We start from the raw sequence: 18,082 nt of genomic DNA on the forward strand, positions 1-18,082 counted from the left end.
CTGTCACACTTAATGGGACAAATGGCTTGTTGTTGTTGCTCCTGCTATTGGGGAATAAAGTTTCTTAAATCAATCAACGACTTATTGCATTCACTAAGGACAAGTTATGGTGGAATGCGTAGAGGTTACGAACAAAGGTGAGGTATAGGTTATAGGTGGAATGCGTAGAGGTTACGAACAAAGGTGGGAGGTATAGGTTATGGTGGAATGCGTAGAGGTATATTGATGTGCATAAGTCAAAAGTTGAGGTATAGGTTATGGTGGAATGCGTAGAGGTTACGAACAAAGGTGGGAGTGTGTGGGGTCATGAACAACTATATTGTCATGCTAATTTCATGAAATATTACCAGAAAAATGAGAAGTCAAGCGGAAAAAAAAAAGAAATTCGAGTAAGGTTGCATTGGGTCACTTCCAATACATGGAGGTTCATAAGTTGTATTTATAATTTGCCAATAAAAAAATAAAAAATATAAAAAATCTTATTGGTTGAGTTTCAAGATTAACAACAACATTTTAAATTTAATATACCTTAAAACTCCAATATTTTAATATCATATTCAAAATAATCCTAACTAAATAACCATACAACCCACAAAATTTCTTATTTAGCCTTCTGCCATGCTCATTATTAGCAATGTTCACGAAACCCACTATTTATTAGAAGTTAGTAAGTGGCACTTTGTGCTGCAAAAAAAATTAATCGTTCGCGAACAACTCGATAAATAGTTTGTGTTAGATAAGTTCGTTAAGCAAACAAACATAACACAAACAGCCCTTACAAGCTCTATTTATAAATGGGTCGAACACAGACAAAAATTTGTTCATTCTTGTTGAACTCATTTTGGCTCGAAAAATTTATATAATAAAATAATAAATATTATTTATGTCCTTTTTACATATATTTGAAAAATACTATATTTATGATTTTTTAATATTTATTTGGGTCATTTAGTTATAAAATATATAAGTTATGAGCGGAGAGTGACGAGGACCTTGCATTCCTTAATCTCATGCATTCTTTAGTCTCACATTGAAGATGACTTGAGATTTGTTGCGAGAAAAAACTTTTTAAAATTAAACAAATCAATAAATTTTAATGCAAAATTAACAAGACAGGTGTAAAATATTTAATTGTGTTCAATAATAAAAATGATTTTTCTTACTTTAATAATAACAGTTTGATCAATCATATTATCTAATCCTCATGCGGCAAGTGAATCAAATTAGAGTCGAATACGAGCTTAATTTGAACAAATGAGTTCGAATTTCGCCGAATATAAGTAAATTCTTCCATCTCAAAAATAAATAAATAAATAAATTGATTCAAACAAAAATAAGGTTTTGATTGGTCAAAGTTGGGCCTGTTTACAGCCCACTTGGTACAAAAATAAGCTTTTGGGCTCGTTTACATCCCACTGATAGTCAAATCAATGAAATGCCACCTCAGCGCGTGATCATAAAGTAAGCTACAAACAGCGGACAGCCATGCTAACGATTTAAAATAAATTTCGCGGTCGTGCCAATCAAATTAATAACGTTGCCCAGGTGGAATCTAATAAATATAATCCCCTCAAATTAATATATTAATTACAGTTAAAAAGAAAATCTATTTTCATTTGAGATTTTTTATGCGTCGATAGTAAACTTTAAAAGAAGAATTCGATTTTCAAACTGTTACAGTCGATTAATTATCTTAATCATAATTAAAAGGATAATTAGCTGATTGTTTAACTTCACAGTCTCCATTTCATTTCCACAGATCGAAACCCTCGTCGAAGCGTTCTGCTACATCTGCCCTCGCTCATCGGCCCCTTCGAGATCAAGATCCGCGATCCAGCAGGCTGGTGAGCTCTCTCTTTCCCTCGATTCGTCATCCTTCCTCCCTCCCCTTTACGTTTCTTTATTTCTTCTTCTTTACTCGATTTTAAGTGGATCTGGGTTTGCTTCAAGGTAATGGAGGAGCCGGGAGGGGATGCGCCGACGGAGGAGGGGGAGAACACGAAGGTGTCGGCGGTGCTTAAGCAAAACCAACGAAGGGGGATTATTTCGCGCATATGGAGAGGGATTATTGGAGTTAAGAACGAAGACTACGAGAAGAAACTGCAGCACTTGTCCAAGGAGGAGGCGGCAGTCGATGCTAAGATGAAGAGGAGAGCTCAGTCGTCGAGAAGGAGGGCTAGAAACCTCATCATGCTGTCCGTGACTTTTGAGGTGTGTTCCTAGTGCTTAGTGCTGGCAGTTTCTTATTTGCATACTGTGGGTTTTGAGATGAATTTGAGTGAAGGGTTTGATTTGCATGGTATGCATCAACTGGAGAATGTTATTACTGTTGATGAAAGGTTGCCTTGTCTCCCTCCATCTCAAGAATAACCGGCTTTGTTCAGTCACCATTCCGTTCTATAGTTCTCTCCTGGTTTTGGGTTGTTGTAGTTTGTTGCAACTACTTATTACCAGCTAATATAGACTAAGTTGTTTCAAGAAGGGCATGATAGTAAAAGATTTTTGAAAATAATAAAAAAGAATTAATTTGTAGTAACAACAAAAAGACACCTTGGTTATGCGTTTTTGTTTTTTATTTTAATTATCCTTGTGATTTTTTATAGCCTTACAAGATTATTTGATGCTTTATTTACTGAATATATGAGTGCTTGATTGAGTTTTTTAACGATTTCCAATAAGCTTGTTTAAGTCATGCTTAAAGTTATGATATTGCATCTTGAAATAAACTCAGCTGTCGCACCGTTTTGTATACACTCTTCAAAGTATATTGCTATATACTGTATGATATTGTCTTTCTTATATCCATCTCCAACCCTGTAAGAATAAATTATAGGATTATAGTTCACATGCATTATGCAGAATGAAATGAAAATTGCTTTTTGGAGATTGTAGTTATTGTCACTAGAGAAAAACCTAGCGTAGGAGTCAACTCTTTGCCGCAAAAATTAAGATGGGCATGACAAAAAGATGGCATTGAATGTTGGTGGAGTTGTAAGTCAAAGTGTGGGATACTCCAAGGACCCATGAAATAGAATAGCGTGTATCCAACTTTTGATGCAAAAAAGAGAGTTATAGCTTTTGTATGAAATAACACTTTTAAAACTGTCTAGAATGGAATATTCCAAAATGCTAAGATTATGCATAGCTTTTTAAACAAAATTTAGCATCAACTAATTCAAATATGAATTTTATATCAGAAAGATAGTGCCAATCATGCATGCCTCCCTCTTATCATTATCTTCGATAAATAAGTAGATAAATTGGTAGAAAATAGTGAATTATTTGTATTGGAAATTCATTTTGAATGAAAGCAAGATATTAAAAGAGTTAAAATTGGGCTTCCAATGGTTGATTATTGTAGATATTTCTTAAATGTTTTTTCCCTCTGAAAACCAAACTTCATTTGTCTATATGAATATGGCCTCTTGATTTTGACATCTTCTCATTTGTAGACTCATTGTAAAATAAGGTTTTCTTTTCTTTGAAAAATATTAGGGCTGCAAAAGAACCAAGCTGATTTGAGCTGATGTGTTTTAGAGCTCGAACTTGCTTATTGAAAGCCTGTTCAAACACAACTCAAGCTTGATTTGAGCTTTTAGGAATGTGTTTGAGCTCATGCTCGTTTGTTAGAACCCTATTTGAGCTTGGTTTCTATAGAGATTATTGTACTTATTAACGAGCAACTCATTTAATAAATAATCAAGATTTAACCGAGCTCTATACTTGAAGTTTGTTTGGAAGAATAAATGAGTCGCATCAAATAAGGTTTGTTAAGCATAAAAAATAAACATTTAAACAACACTATACATTAATGAGTTTTAATCGAATCATAATCGAGCCGCACTTGAGTTTTTTAACGAGTTTATTCACTAGCTTTAAACGTGTTGTTCATGAATATAAATGAATCAGACAAAAAGTTATTCAAACTTACTCATTTAGAACCGTGTATTTATAAAAGTGTTATGCTTGTTCAAATAGCTAATGAAATGATTATAAATGAGCTCTAATCTAGCCAATCCACAAGTAGCTCGTCGAATGCTTGGTTCATTTGCAGCCACCAAAATAAAAAGAGAATCTTTTTGTGGGTTTTCTCTCTAGTTCTTTCTTGGGCATCCGCTCCATACAATTTCAAGAAAATGGAGAGAGAAAATATGATTCTTTGGTTAATCCTCATTTGTGAGTAAAGTGCATTATGGTTATGGTTCACAATTATTTTTATTGTGCAACCAATTGTCATTTTAAGTAAATATGTTTATCAATTATATGCCTTAAATTTTTGTTGAACATTTGTAGTTGTTCAGACCATTGCATTATGCAATCCGAACTGATTAAATTAACTTTCTATGATCATTCATGTGTGGATTTGAGAAACTTTCTTAGATAGAAAATCTCTAATTTTCTCATTAAACAAAGAACAAATATATACAACTCAGACTAGACCTAATACAATTTGAGAGAAATTCAAGTCATGTTGATAAGAAAGAAAGAAATAAAAAAAATGCAATAATGGAGAATAATTTCCCTCCCTCAAATGTAGCAGCGACCCATGGTTTCTTAAAATGTGGGTGAGCCCCTATGGTTCGCGGTTATATGTATATCGCCCCTATGGTTCGCGGTTATATGTATATCAACACCTCCCTCAAGTTGCTTTGTATGTATCATACATCTCAAAGTTGTTGAGATCACTAAAATGGTGCTGAGAAAGAGCCTTGGTAAGAATGTCAACAGTTGATGTTGAGTTGGGATATAGCTTGGTTGGATAACCCATCCATTGACCTTCTTAGAGATGAAGTGTCTGTTAATCTCTATATGCTCGGTTCTATCACGATGTATCAAATATTTGAAATACGGTTGAGTGATTGACAATTACTGAAACTCTTCATTGTGTTTTTATTCTCTGTGTAGTTCCACCAGTAATTTATTTAGCAACATCCCTACCCAAATTCCTAGGGTCAGGACACAATACTCAGATTTTGTACTACTTATTGCCACTACAGTTTGTTTTTTATTTCTTCTAGTAACCAGGTTACCCCATACAAATGAATAATAACCTGTGGTAAATCTTTTATCAATTAGTTCTCCAGCTCTGTTAGCATCCTTTAGATATAAATGTTGCGGTTCTCAGTTTTCTTGATTATCAATCAACGTCCTTGAGTCATTTTTGTGTACCTCGGTATTCGAAAGACCGCTTCTAAATAATCTTTATATGGAGTGTTCTTATGTTTACTCACTACATCCATAAAAGAAAGCAATGTCTGGCCTTTTATGTGGCAAATAAATAAGTTTTTTCTTAAATCTTTGATACTTTCCTTTTTCAACTTGGATGCTATCCTCTCCTTTGATGCCCGCCAATCAGTATCCATAGGAGTATTTGTTGATTTGTACCCCAATATTCTTGTTTCCTTTAATAATTCCAACATAAATTTTCTTTGGGATATGACAATGCCTTCTTTGGATCTAGTTGCTTCCATTATTAGGAAATACCTTAAAATTTTAAAACATTTGATCCCAAACTCAGAAGTCATTATTCCTTTGATTGTTTCAAGTTTCCTTACATTATTTTCTGTAAGAATATTGTCATTTATATATAGACTAATGATGACTATCATTTCTTCTTGATTTGATTTTATAAACTAAATATGATCAACCTGACATTTATAGCACTCATTGGCAATATAGTCTTAGCAAACCTTTCGAACCATACTCTTGGAGATGTTTCAACCCATACAATGATTTCTTTAGTTTACAAACTAGTTGATTATTTGTGTTGTTCTTTAATTATGGAGGTATCTCCATATACACTTATTTTTCAAGACTCATTAGGAAATGCATTTTTGATGTATAGCTAACGTAAAAGCTAGTCCTAGTTGACAACCAATGACATTAATACTCTTACTATGTTGAGTTTCGCCACTGGTGCAAATGTTTTTTGGTAGTCACTTCCATAGGATTGAGCCACTCATTTTACTACAAGTCTAGTCTTGAACATTTTTATTCTCTCATTTGTTTTGTATTTAACACTGAATACCCATTTGCACCGTACAGTTGTTTTTCAAGCGACAGAGTTGTTGTGATTCAGATACTATACTTTTCAAGCGCAATAATATCCTCTTACACATCCTTTTTCAAAGCAGGAATAGATAAGACATTTTGGAATAAATCTTGAACGTATACATTATTCAATTTTTGAACAAAAGATTTGTAAGAGGATGATAATTTTTCATAGATTACAAATTTTTCTATTGGGTGATTTGTGCATGCATATGCCCTTCTTCTTCTTGGCTCTCATTATATCTTTGCGTGAATACTAAGAGTGCGTGGAGTTTGGTCCCATTGATTTGCATATTGTCCCTTACATGCTTATTGAGTTTTTTTTTGTAGTGTACACACAGAGTTCTCGGTTTTTGGTGGGAGCTATTGGAGAATTTAATGGAATGGTAGGTTCATTTCTGATTGATTCGTGATAGTGGGGACAAGAGTGGGTTCATTAGGGATATAAAGGAGGTGAGCTTGAGGTTTTGAATGATACCTCATATTTGATATTCTCGAGCTCTTTCCAAGAATGGCAGATTTAAGGTAATATGATTGGTTTTTAAAAAGGGTCACATCCATGAAGATGTAAAATTTTTGTGTTTCTGGAGAATAATATTTATATCCTTTTTTGTTTGAAGAGTAGCCCACAAATATGCACTTGATTGACCTGAGATTGAGTTTGGCATGATGCGGTTGATATAGATGAACAAAGGAGATGCCACCAAAAATTTTTAGTGGTAGGTTAGAGGTGAAAGATTGGATATGGGGGTAGGATTGTATAAGGGTCTTCGTTAAAATTTAACAATCTGTTTGACATCCTATTTATGAGATATGTAGCTGTGACAATTGCAACTCTCAAAAATGTTTAGGCACATTGTTAGTGAATAGAATTGAACATGTTACCTCGAGGAGATGTGTATTTTTTCTCTCAGCCACATCATTTTATTGGGGTGTGTTAACAAGAGCTTATATGAATGATATTTTTTTATAGATAATAGCCGAGAGCAGAGTTAGTCTTTTGCATTATCGGTTTTGAGAATCTGAATTTTGTTTTGAAATTAGGCGGCAACTCTCAAAAATGTTTAGGCACATTGTTAGTGAATAGAATTGAACATGTTACCTCGAGGAGATGTGTATTTTTTCTCTCAGCCACATCATTTTATTGGGGTGTGTTAACAAGAGCTTATATGAATGATATATTTTTATAGATAATAGCTGAGAGCAGAGTTAGTCTTTTGCATTATCAGTTTTGAGAATCTGAATTTTGTTTTGAAATTAGGCGAGAAACATGTTGCGAAAGGTTTCAAATATTTTTGCAATTTTAGATTTTTTCTTAATAAGAAAGGTTTAAATAAAGGTGACACACCACCTAGCCTCATTTGGAATTTTTTATTTTTGTGGGCCCCTGGATATCAGTATTAATTGTGGAAAAGGGATGTGTTAGTTTGTATTTCAGGCTTGGGTACACTTGTCGAGTATATTTAGCAAGGTGATAAGTTTCACACTGATAAAGACTAGATTTTTTGTGATAAGCAAATGAGGATACAATTTTTCAATGTAATAGAAATTTGGATGTTCAAGGCAAAAATACCATAACATTACTCTCATGAGAAACAAACTCAAATACATGACATTGCTCAAAGAATTGTGAATCGTGGGGTGATTCTTTTGAATTAGAGGTCTTGGTGAGCAAATAAAGTTCATATACATATCAACGCTGTCAATCATCTTTCTTGAGTCCACCTGAAATTCACACAAATTAGGATAAAATTTAGTAACACAATTCGTGTCATGAGTAATTTTATTAATAGACAGTAAATTGTAATTAAGTTTGGGAACATAAAGCGCAGATTGAAGAATATTATCCTTTGTGAGATTCACAAATCCAGTTCCTTCCGCGTATGAGAGGGAACCATCTGCTGTTTTAGCCGTAGCATGATGTTTGCAAAAATGGAAGGATTGGAAAGAAGTGATATCACCTGTCATGTGATTAGATGCTTTAGAATCCACTATCCAAAACTTATTCTTCCCATTGAGTGCAACAATAGCAAATAAAGACTACTTTGATGTGCTAGAAGGCTAGTGGAATGCTCAAACTATTGTCCCAGAAGCCTTTGGAGAGCTTCAAGTTGTTCTTTGCTGAATTGACTATGTTCAAGAGGATTATCTTCCTTGGATGCTGTGTTTGTTTGATTTTTCCCATCACCTTTGACTTTATTGGGCCTTCAATCTGCAGACTTCCCATAAATCTTTTCACGCATCTCTTTCATATGACAAAGTTTCTTATAATGTTCACACCACAGTCTGTTCTTCTTTGCTTTACTGTCTTGAGATGATTTGTGAGTATATAAATTTGAGTTATCAATATTTGATGTGGTGGGATTATCTGTTTTCATGAGTTTTTTGCCGCTATCTTCCTTTCATAATTCAACAAAAACATCATGAATTGAGGGAAGATGTTTGGTTTCCATGATTCTTCCTCTGACTTCATCTAGTTTTTTGTTGAGTCCTAGAAAGAACTTGATGATTCTCTTTTGTTCAACAATGATTTTGTAAAGAGCAGTCTTGTGAGCACCTCGATGTGTATGTTTCATGCACATATAGTTGAAGTTAATATTTGGAAAGAATGTTAAAGCATTGAGTAACTTTCAACTCACCTTGCTACATGTCATGTAATCTAGTTTCAATGTCAAACAACTCAAAGGTGTTGTCAATGCTTGAATAGGTTTTCCTTGCGACATCAAAATTATTTTGTCATTTTGAACAAGAGGAAATTATCTCTAATTTCATGGTCATGGAATTGATAGCTATGACATCATCATATAAATTTCAATCTTTTATGTTCGGTGTTTAGTATTAGTAAATTTTAGTGTAGGATTTTCGTTGATCATTTTTATCTTTATCATAGATATTTATGAACACATATCGAGACCACTGGAGAAAATTATTGTCATGTAGTTTGTGATTGGTGATGCAAAAAGAGAATTTAGATGTTGTAGAACCAAACATCCTTGGTTCAACCTCAGCCATAACGTTTGAAAAGGAAGAAACAACTTTCTTGATGTATTTGATCATCATGAAGATTTTCACTATAAGGAGAGATTGTTTGTCGTTGACATAGAATTTGCATTGGAAAGAGAAACTGTTTGTCGCCCGCACAAGATTACACCAGAGAGAAACTGTATGTTATCGACACAGGATTCCTATTTGAGAAAGAAAGCAAACTCCGCGGTGCTTGGAATTTCTAATAGAGAGAAAATTCTTGGGATTCCAAATTCCCTCCGACAGAGAAGGGAGCAAGTTTGAGTCGCAGGACAGAATGCAGTCGCTGTCATTGTTGCTCAGACGAAGATTTTCTCTGCTTGAGAAGATTCTGGTTATCTGCGAGGACAAAGCAGAGGAGAATCTGGTCTGGGGGTGATTATGGCAGCTTGGAAAGGAGATTCCAGCCTGGAATGTTCTGAGAGGACGTTGCTGCTGCTGCCTAGGTGAGTCCAACTGCAAGAACGGAGTTTTGCAAGCTGCCTGAAGGAATTCCGACAGTTGCAGGGAAGATTTTGGCTGCTCGACGATCCAATCCGGGCTCAGAATTAAATAATGCAGGAACAGACGGTCTAACGATGAATTTAAATTTTCTATTATTTTATTAATTTCACTAACAGTTTAATATCAATACGTTATTTGAAAGTGTCATTAAAGGAAACAATTAAATTGACCAAATAAAAAGTTACCTTGCAGTTTGTTATCTTCACTTTCTATAAACATTATCTCTTCTCGTATTCATGTATTCATCTTATTTAAAAGCTTAAGCCTCATCAAATATTAAAACAATCTGAGTTATCTAAGATAATCTACTGTAGCAATCTGCAGATTATGATGGCAATTTTAGAACTATGCAGCTGAGCCTTGGATATTTTGGAAATGACAGCACTTTCAATGTTACTGCTGTTGATAATGATGACACTTTTAAAACTATACCGCCCAGTTCTGGAAGTTTATAAATGGTCATATGGGATAGTTGCATTTGTATGCAGGATTTTTTAATATAACTGCCGTCGTTACTGTCAAATTAGTTACAGTTGTACCAATTTTCTGTTTTAATTTGTGCTAGAAGTATGGCATGTAAGCGGAGCTAAATTATCCAAAATTTATATATTTCTTGTGGTTTATTTTTTGAGATATTAAGGGAGTTTGCGCTTGCATTTGTTGATATCTTTTTATTGGGTTTTTTTATTTACATGTTACTCTTCGCACCTTTCAGTGGACTTGACATACTTGTTTTCATCTGTGATTATTTTCTTTTTAACTGACAGCCACTTTTTTTTTTTTTTTGAAAGAAAATAGTTTATCATTAATTATTGAAACTTGCTTCTTTGCCTAGGTTGTCGCAGTTTCTATTGCTGTTATAGCGATAAAGTCGCTGGATTTAACTGGTCCTATGAAGTTTTTTCGAACTTTGCCCGCAATTCTTCTTCCAGGCTTGTCTTATGTTGTCTACTCTTTGCTTGAAAGCTTGACAAGGATGTGTAATATTCTTGTAAACCCCACACTCTTTCTTCTAATTATGTTGAGAGTATTGCTTTTAGTTGAAGTTTATACTTAACCTGATTAATGATGTTATGTAAATTATGTTGTACTTTCGAGAATGCATATGTTACGTTGCTCAAGTTTTATTATATGAATGCAGTTAAATGTGTATATGTTGTGGCATTAGTTGTTTCTGGGCGGCTGTTTAAGCAAAGACTATTAGGTTCACTTGAAACATTCAAAACTTATATGGAATAATTTAGGTGGCCGGTCATTGGAGTGCGTGTGTGTGCGTGGGTGTGGTATGTGTGGGTGTGTGTGTGTGGGTGTGTCTTTTATTTATTTATTTATTTATATTGCACTTTTGAGAAGTATTCATGCTACAGAAAATAGACATTTACTGGAAGATCTAAGAACTTTAGTGCATGATATCTTATTATCTATCTGTGGTGGTAAAGGAATTGGGCATTTTGGTTGAGTTTTGTTAAGCCGCCTCAAGATAGATCCATGCCTTTAGTAATACGGCTCTTATTTCATGTTGATCACCTGGCAGAAGTTTTGGTGGTTTTGGCTTCTTTTTTTACTTGTGTTTAACTTTAACCGCACCATTGATTAGGTTTAGCTGGAAGATTTATATTTTGTTCTCTCTTTTTGTCATTTCTTTCTTTTTCTTTTTCATGTTCATATCACCACCTTTAGGTTTATCCCAATTATGAATCCTCATATTTCATTCATTCCTGTGTTATTTGAGATATTAAATCTATTTCACGGAAGTAATTTTTTTTATAATTTCTATCTCTATAACATTTGACCTGTCCATTTTCATTTATAAATTTTCTACATAGTTTATATTTCCATTTAATTGGTGCATTTCTTTTCTTTGGTTGTGCATCCTCAATCTAGTTATATTTTTCACCAGTTATTTTTAGTCAATAGGTGGTGTTTCTAAATCTCTTTTATATAAGCATTTCATTATTTATGGTTTCTTACACACCCATATTGACATTCTTATTTACTTTACACTATTGGCGACAATTGTATTTTTATTGCTCTTCTTCTAAAAAATTATTTACCTTTCAATCATTTTTTTAGAGAATTTCATATTACAATTACATCATCTAGAAATAGCATATATCATCATAGCTTACTTTGAATATTCTTTATTTGATGTTTTAAAAGAAATCTATTGTTTTTTTATTATTTTTATTGCTTTTATTGTACCATGACAAAATTTTAAAAGGTGTAATCAGGAATTGAATGTGCTGTCGTAGTGAGGCGAGGCTTAGGCCTCAAGAAAGAAGAAAAACTCATAAAATTATAAATAAGTTATAAATATGACAAATCATTTATATTTTGATTTAATTTATTATCATAAAAACAAATCACATATCTTAATCTTAAATAATGATATAAAATAGAAGTTTGAAATGTGGTGGTAAACATTTACTTAAAATTCAAATATTTCGTAGGGTTCAAAATCCATGGTAGCCTTATCTATGATTTCATTTTTTTCAAAATGATCATCATATTTATTATCATCTAATTCTATCTCATTTACAACTTTAAAATATTTTTCATTCACTACAATTTTCTTCTTAATACCAATTATTCTAAAATCTAATATAATTTAGAATAAAAGAAAAGACTAATAACATAATCAAGTAATCATACTAAAATTATTTTTTTACTTTTTTAGGTATTGTATGAAATATACGTAATGTAATATAATATATATTAATTATATAATCTAATTTTTTTTTTTCATAACTTGGTCGAGGCACTGCTTCAATCAACTTGAGGCAAAAAGTTTTGAGGCGTACTCAATGAATAAAAGTGTAAGCCTCACTGGTGATATTTAGGTTTAAGCTTTGAGACTTAGTTTGTGCGCCTCAGTTTGAGTCGCATCTCGAGGCGTAAGCCTCAAAAACATTTTTAAACAATGGTATCATCCTACATATCTTTGATAATATTAACATACCTTCAAGTTGTTTCTTAATGCTTGCTAAATCAATTTTCATAATATTTAACCATGTGCCTTCTTTGATTAATGAAGTTCATATGATGATCCTTTCTATGCTTTGAGATACTTTTTTATTAGTTGCTTTAACTAAAAACAATCATCTTCATATCGGATCCTTTAATCATAAAGTCATTATTCGTACTAAATGATTTTTTAAAGCCTATATGCTCTTCCACAACATTGTTATATAATGTCCCATAAGTTTGATTGCCCTTTAATTACTATTATTTTGAATTCTTGTTATATCCAGGTTTGCTAATCATTTAGCATCCTTCTCTGAATTTATTAAAAAGATTTTTCAAACGAACTGTTCCAATATCTCCCACGGCTCTCCAAATTTTAAGTGATATCACATCGAGACCTAATAGCTTTACCTATTTGCATTTTCTCCAACACCAACCCAATTTATGATTAAATTTATTATAATTGTCTAAAGAGGTGTCTTCTATTTTTTTTGTTCGATGCATTTAAAACGTGCATTTTGGCCACAAGTTCTTTGGCTGGATGCAATTCAAATATAGCGGAACATTCTGTTGTTATTATACATTTTCGGATATAATGAATAGAATTCATCTCTTTCTCCCTTCTTTGCAATGAAAAGTTTGAGGGTGTCCGTGTTCAGGGTGGAGCCAGGTTCATAGATCTGCTCATCCAACACATTTGAACACTGGAGACTCAAAGGAAATGTCCCTCAGTGAAAGCATCAATATCCAATCAACCACTTTGTCATTGTTATCTTCCACTTCATTTTCTATCAGATCTAGCAACCCAAGATGCCTAGAAACTGAAAACCCAAACTAAAATCTGTTAAAGTCCTAGCTTTTGAAAAAAAAAAAAAAACTTTGTTTTTGAAATGGGTACTTGCATTTTACTTGATGTCCAACGGTGGTAATGACATCATAGTGAAGAGGGAGTGATGATCCAGGACTGGGAAGAAGCGTGAGCCAACAGATCCACTTGCCAAGTATAAGAAGTGACCATGGCGGCAACCCATAGGGGGAACCACACACCCAAACCCAATGAATGAGATTACAATTTGGCAAAAGGAGGCTTACCCTTAAAAAATCTATCAATGGTGCAGGCTGGGTTAATGACCCAATAGTTGCAAATAAAGAGCTCAAACCATTTCTAAGTATTAAATCGTTACCAGAACTTTAAGACAAATGATAAGTCCTTGTGGTCAGGATGTTAGGTGAGAAATCATAGCATGTTCTCAAGGACTTGGTTCGAGAAGAGTGGTGGCTTGGGGTTACGGATGATGCAGTGGCTAGATTAATGGCAAAGAGCTTTATGTTGCAAGTTATAATATATTTGAAATCGATTAAAATTTGGGCAAATTTGGAATTAACCAAATAAGAGGCTTTGGGGATTCTAAATTACTTTAAAAAATGATTTGCATCAATTGTACTTTATACAAACACGAGAACATTCGAACTCATAATACTTTGAACCAAATAACTTCAAGGAACTTCTCAAAATAGTTTTTCATCCTTTTTAAATTTCGTTTTCTTTAGATAAGTCCATATTTTGTTTGCTTCTAATATATCAATTTTCTCTTCTATTTCTAGCCTTAATGAAAAAAGAAAAGAGAAAAAGGATTGGTTTCTGCAATTGAGTATATACTGATGAAGAGATGTTCTGACGAATGTCAGGAGTAAGGACCTGCAATAATTTGGAGAATTTCTTGAAACAAATTGATGCGGTATTTCCACTTCTTTATTGTGGAGTTCTTAGCATGTGTGATCAAGAAGAATGGTATTGTATATCTAGGATTTTGATTTTTGCTTGTTATAGTGCTATCATGTAATCATAATATGATAATGTTGCCAATCAAAGGTTCCAAATTTGGAACTGATATGTCTAATATTGTGATGTATTATAACGTAGTTCTTATCTGCCAAAATACTAGATTTCATACCGTCTGATCTGCCAAACGCTTCATTATAATAATAATAATTACAATTATTATTTTCTCCCTTCTGTAGTGGATCGCAAAGACCAGAAGACCCTGGAAAGGCTTCGTGCTGAACGAAAAGCAAAACTTGATGAGCTCAAGGAAAAGACAAACTATTACACTACGCAGCAACTTATACAGGTAGATAGTCCAGAGTTCCTATATCTCTCCACATATGATACCTTTTTTTTTTCTGATTTTCCATGATCAAATATTTTAGCAGTAACAACAAGAAGCCTCTTTCTCACTAAGCAGGGTCGGCTACATGAATCCGTTCTCTCCATTGTGTCCTATTGAGTGTCATATTTTCATTTAATTTTAATAAATTAAGGTCATTTTTTATGCAACATGCCCAAGTCTTTTTAGGTCTACCTCTACTTTCTTAATACAAAATATCTACTCTCCTAATCGGGCATCAGATGATCGATGTTTAATGTGACTAAACTATCTAAGCGGACGCTATCTAATCTTGTCTGCCATAGGAGTTACTCCAACCCTTTCATGGATATCTTCATTTTTGCATTTTATCTCTAAATGTAAGCCACTCATCCACCTGATCATTCTCATCAACAGCACTTAACTTAATTTTATGCTTCTCTTTTACAGGCCAACATTCTACCGCCATAAAGCATTGTAGATTCATCACCATCTTTTAAAATTTTCTTTCTACTTTAAGTGATACTTTTCTATCACACAATAGTCCCGATGTATTTCTCCACTTCAACCATCCAACTTAAATTCTACTTATAACATCCCCATCTATATCACCATCAATTTGAACAATAAACTCAGAAAAATCTAAAATGTTCAGTACTTTTAATGACTTGATCACTTATTGTTACAACCCCATCACTAGATCCTCTACTACTAAAATTACATTCCATGTATTCATACACTCAAATATTTTAGCAAGCTGATAAATTTTATTTTTTCTCTTAATTCCTAATGAATTGGTTCCTATTATCCTATTAACTCGAGCATTCTGAATTTCAGAGGTATGACCTTGATCAGGCTGCAAAGATTGCCGCGGCAAGTGTTCTGGCATCTAGGCTTGGAACAGAGTCTGGTCTGAACTTCCACATTGGAGATGAACCCGCCAAAACCACAGAAACCATCAAAAGCAGTGGTATTGTGCGGGCGCAATCTGGCCCTGACTTGCAAAGGAAACAGCCTTCAGCAAGCAAGGGCACAACTCAGCTCCCTGAAATCCCCAAAGAAGTTGGATCCAGCCCCCAGGGCCATGTCGCTGCTGCTCATGATCAGGTGGTTGTTGAACACTTTAGAGGCTCGAGCGGCACTGATGGAGGGTGGGTAGCTCGCATAGCTGCACTGCTTGTCGGGGAGGATCCATCGCAGTGCTATGCTCTCATATGCGGCAACTGTCATAAACATAATGGTAAGTTATTTTATTTCCAGCACTAATTTATTCATGCTGATGAATAGATTATCTGCATGAACTACACTATCTATCCATTTAAATGCGGTGTAATTTAATGATTAATGGATATAAAAAACGATCAATTTTGATTTCTCTATGTTGTATATAATTAAAGTTAGGGGCATTTACATACACGCCACTCAATTTCTATGTAATTACAAATCTAACACCAAAACATTATCTTTTACATTTATACCACCCAAATCTTTCATATTTTATGACAAATGCCACTGTTTTAACTTTTAAAAAGTGACACATTTTCATGCAGAGTATTGTGGTTTGTCTTTAAAAAAATTGCAATTATAGGTGTTGGATATGTAAATACATAAGAATTGAGTGGTATGCATGTAAATCTTCCTGTAAGTTAATACCTCAGGAAAGATACATAGCGTCACTTTTTGAAGATCTGAACCATTTTTCCAGGAAATGTGGATGTTTTAGTGCCTTGATGCAGAAACAAATATTTCTGGTTTGCTTCTTTTATTTATTTGAGGTTTTGGGGCACAATCTGCAGGACTGTCCAGGAAGGAGGATTTTCCGCACATAACTTACTATTGTCCTCACTGCCATGCTCTGAACACATCGATGAAAATAGACAATCAGAATTTGCCATTAACTGGCAGCAATACAGGCTCTGTAACCAGTGCTGAAACCAAGAACAGCCTGCCTGAAAAAATTCATGAACTGCCTGAATCTGCCGCAGATCAAGTAAAATGTATTGGAAATTCCTGAAGCTTTGGAGTGTGATGATTGATACAGTTTGAAAGAAGAAGGATATTGTTGTTGTTATCTATGTCTGGGTATTTTAAGATATACTCTACTTTAGATTTGATAATTGCTGTAACATGGGGAAAGAAGGAGATTCAACACAGCGGTCTTGAAGGTTTCAACTTCTGCAGTTGCCTCCTTCAACGAGATGTGATTAGTTTTTTGTTTGCGTGAGTGATGATCGAACAAACTTTTCGGATCTGATATATTTAACCGTGATTAGTTTTTTGTTTGCGTGAGTGATGATCGAACTTCTGTCACAAACTTTTCGGATCTGATATATTTAACCGGCAGTTGTTAAAAATATTTTGTAACATTTTTGTTTTATAACTTCATTATTGTTTTATGATAAATAGAAAGTGATATTATATGCTAAGGTTGTGGTAGCTGAAGGGATCGTTTGACCTGACATTGAAGCGCTCGAAATTGAAATACGTGTTTGCATGAAAGAATTTTGGAAGATTTACGTACATTATTTCTTAATTCTCATGTATTTACACACCTAAAGTTCTATTTTTTTTATATATATGTCACTTATGTATGCGTTACAAGGTGAAAAATGGTGTTTTTAGCTTGATATGAAAGATTTGGGTGGTATGAATGTACAATGTAAAGTTTAGGTGTTAGATATGTAAATACATAGGAATTGGGTGGTATGTATGTAAATGCATGCATGTCATGCAATTTGTATGTTTTTATATGTCTAACATCTAAAATTTGATATTTATATTTAATATATTTAGTGACATTATTTCAATCATTAAAAATGTATATTTCATTTTAAAAAAGCTTACAATGTGGCATTTTTATGCTATGTTAAGGTTTGAGTGTTATGCATTGTAAGTATCAAAGGTAGATGAAAGATTTGTGCGATATGTATATAAAAGGCCCAATTTATAATGACCCTAAACATTTGAAAAGTTCTAGGCAAAAAATTACCAATAAACAAATTTCTAGTGAATAATTTTTGAAGGCCTCACTAACTCGAAAATAGGGATATAAACAAGCCGAACACGAGCGAGCTCAGGATCAGCTCGTGTTTGGCTTGTTAAAAAATATTATTGTTCGTGTTTGGCTCTTTTATATTACAAACACAAAAAGATGTTCGCATTCGGTTCGTTTGCTTAGCAAGTTGAACAAAAGCTGTTTGCGAATAAAGAGTCGTTTTGACGACCTTAATCACACAGTCGATGTTAAGAGTTGGGGTAAGATTTAAATCTTAATGTTATGGTGTTATCTTCTATAATTTCATATATATTTATTCTATTTTTTAATTAATAATTTTAATTCCTTGTATTCAATTAATTTTTTTAAAATACATTCATACATACATACATATATG

General features: G+C 33.5%; 1 protein-coding gene across 1 annotated transcript; it reads left to right on the forward strand.

Annotated features, from left to right (window-relative positions):
* Positions 1-1,723: 1,723 nt before the first annotated feature.
* Positions 1,724-16,950, forward strand: LOC110035570 (uncharacterized protein At2g24330-like). The gene is made up of 6 exons (XM_020739823.1): positions 1,724-1,844; positions 1,951-2,211; positions 10,415-10,559; positions 14,566-14,675; positions 15,528-15,930; positions 16,487-16,950. The coding sequence occupies exons 2-6, from the start codon at positions 1,954-1,956 to the stop codon at positions 16,702-16,704; spliced, it is 1,134 nt and encodes a 377-aa protein (XP_020595482.1). The 5' UTR covers positions 1,724-1,844; positions 1,951-1,953; the 3' UTR covers positions 16,705-16,950.
* Positions 16,951-18,082: the final 1,132 nt, after the last annotated feature.

Source organism: Phalaenopsis equestris, unplaced genomic scaffold (genome assembly GCF_001263595.1).
Source record: "Phalaenopsis equestris unplaced genomic scaffold, ASM126359v1 Scaffold000002, whole genome shotgun sequence".
In the NCBI taxonomy this organism is placed as follows: domain Eukaryota; kingdom Viridiplantae; phylum Streptophyta; class Magnoliopsida; order Asparagales; family Orchidaceae; genus Phalaenopsis; species Phalaenopsis equestris.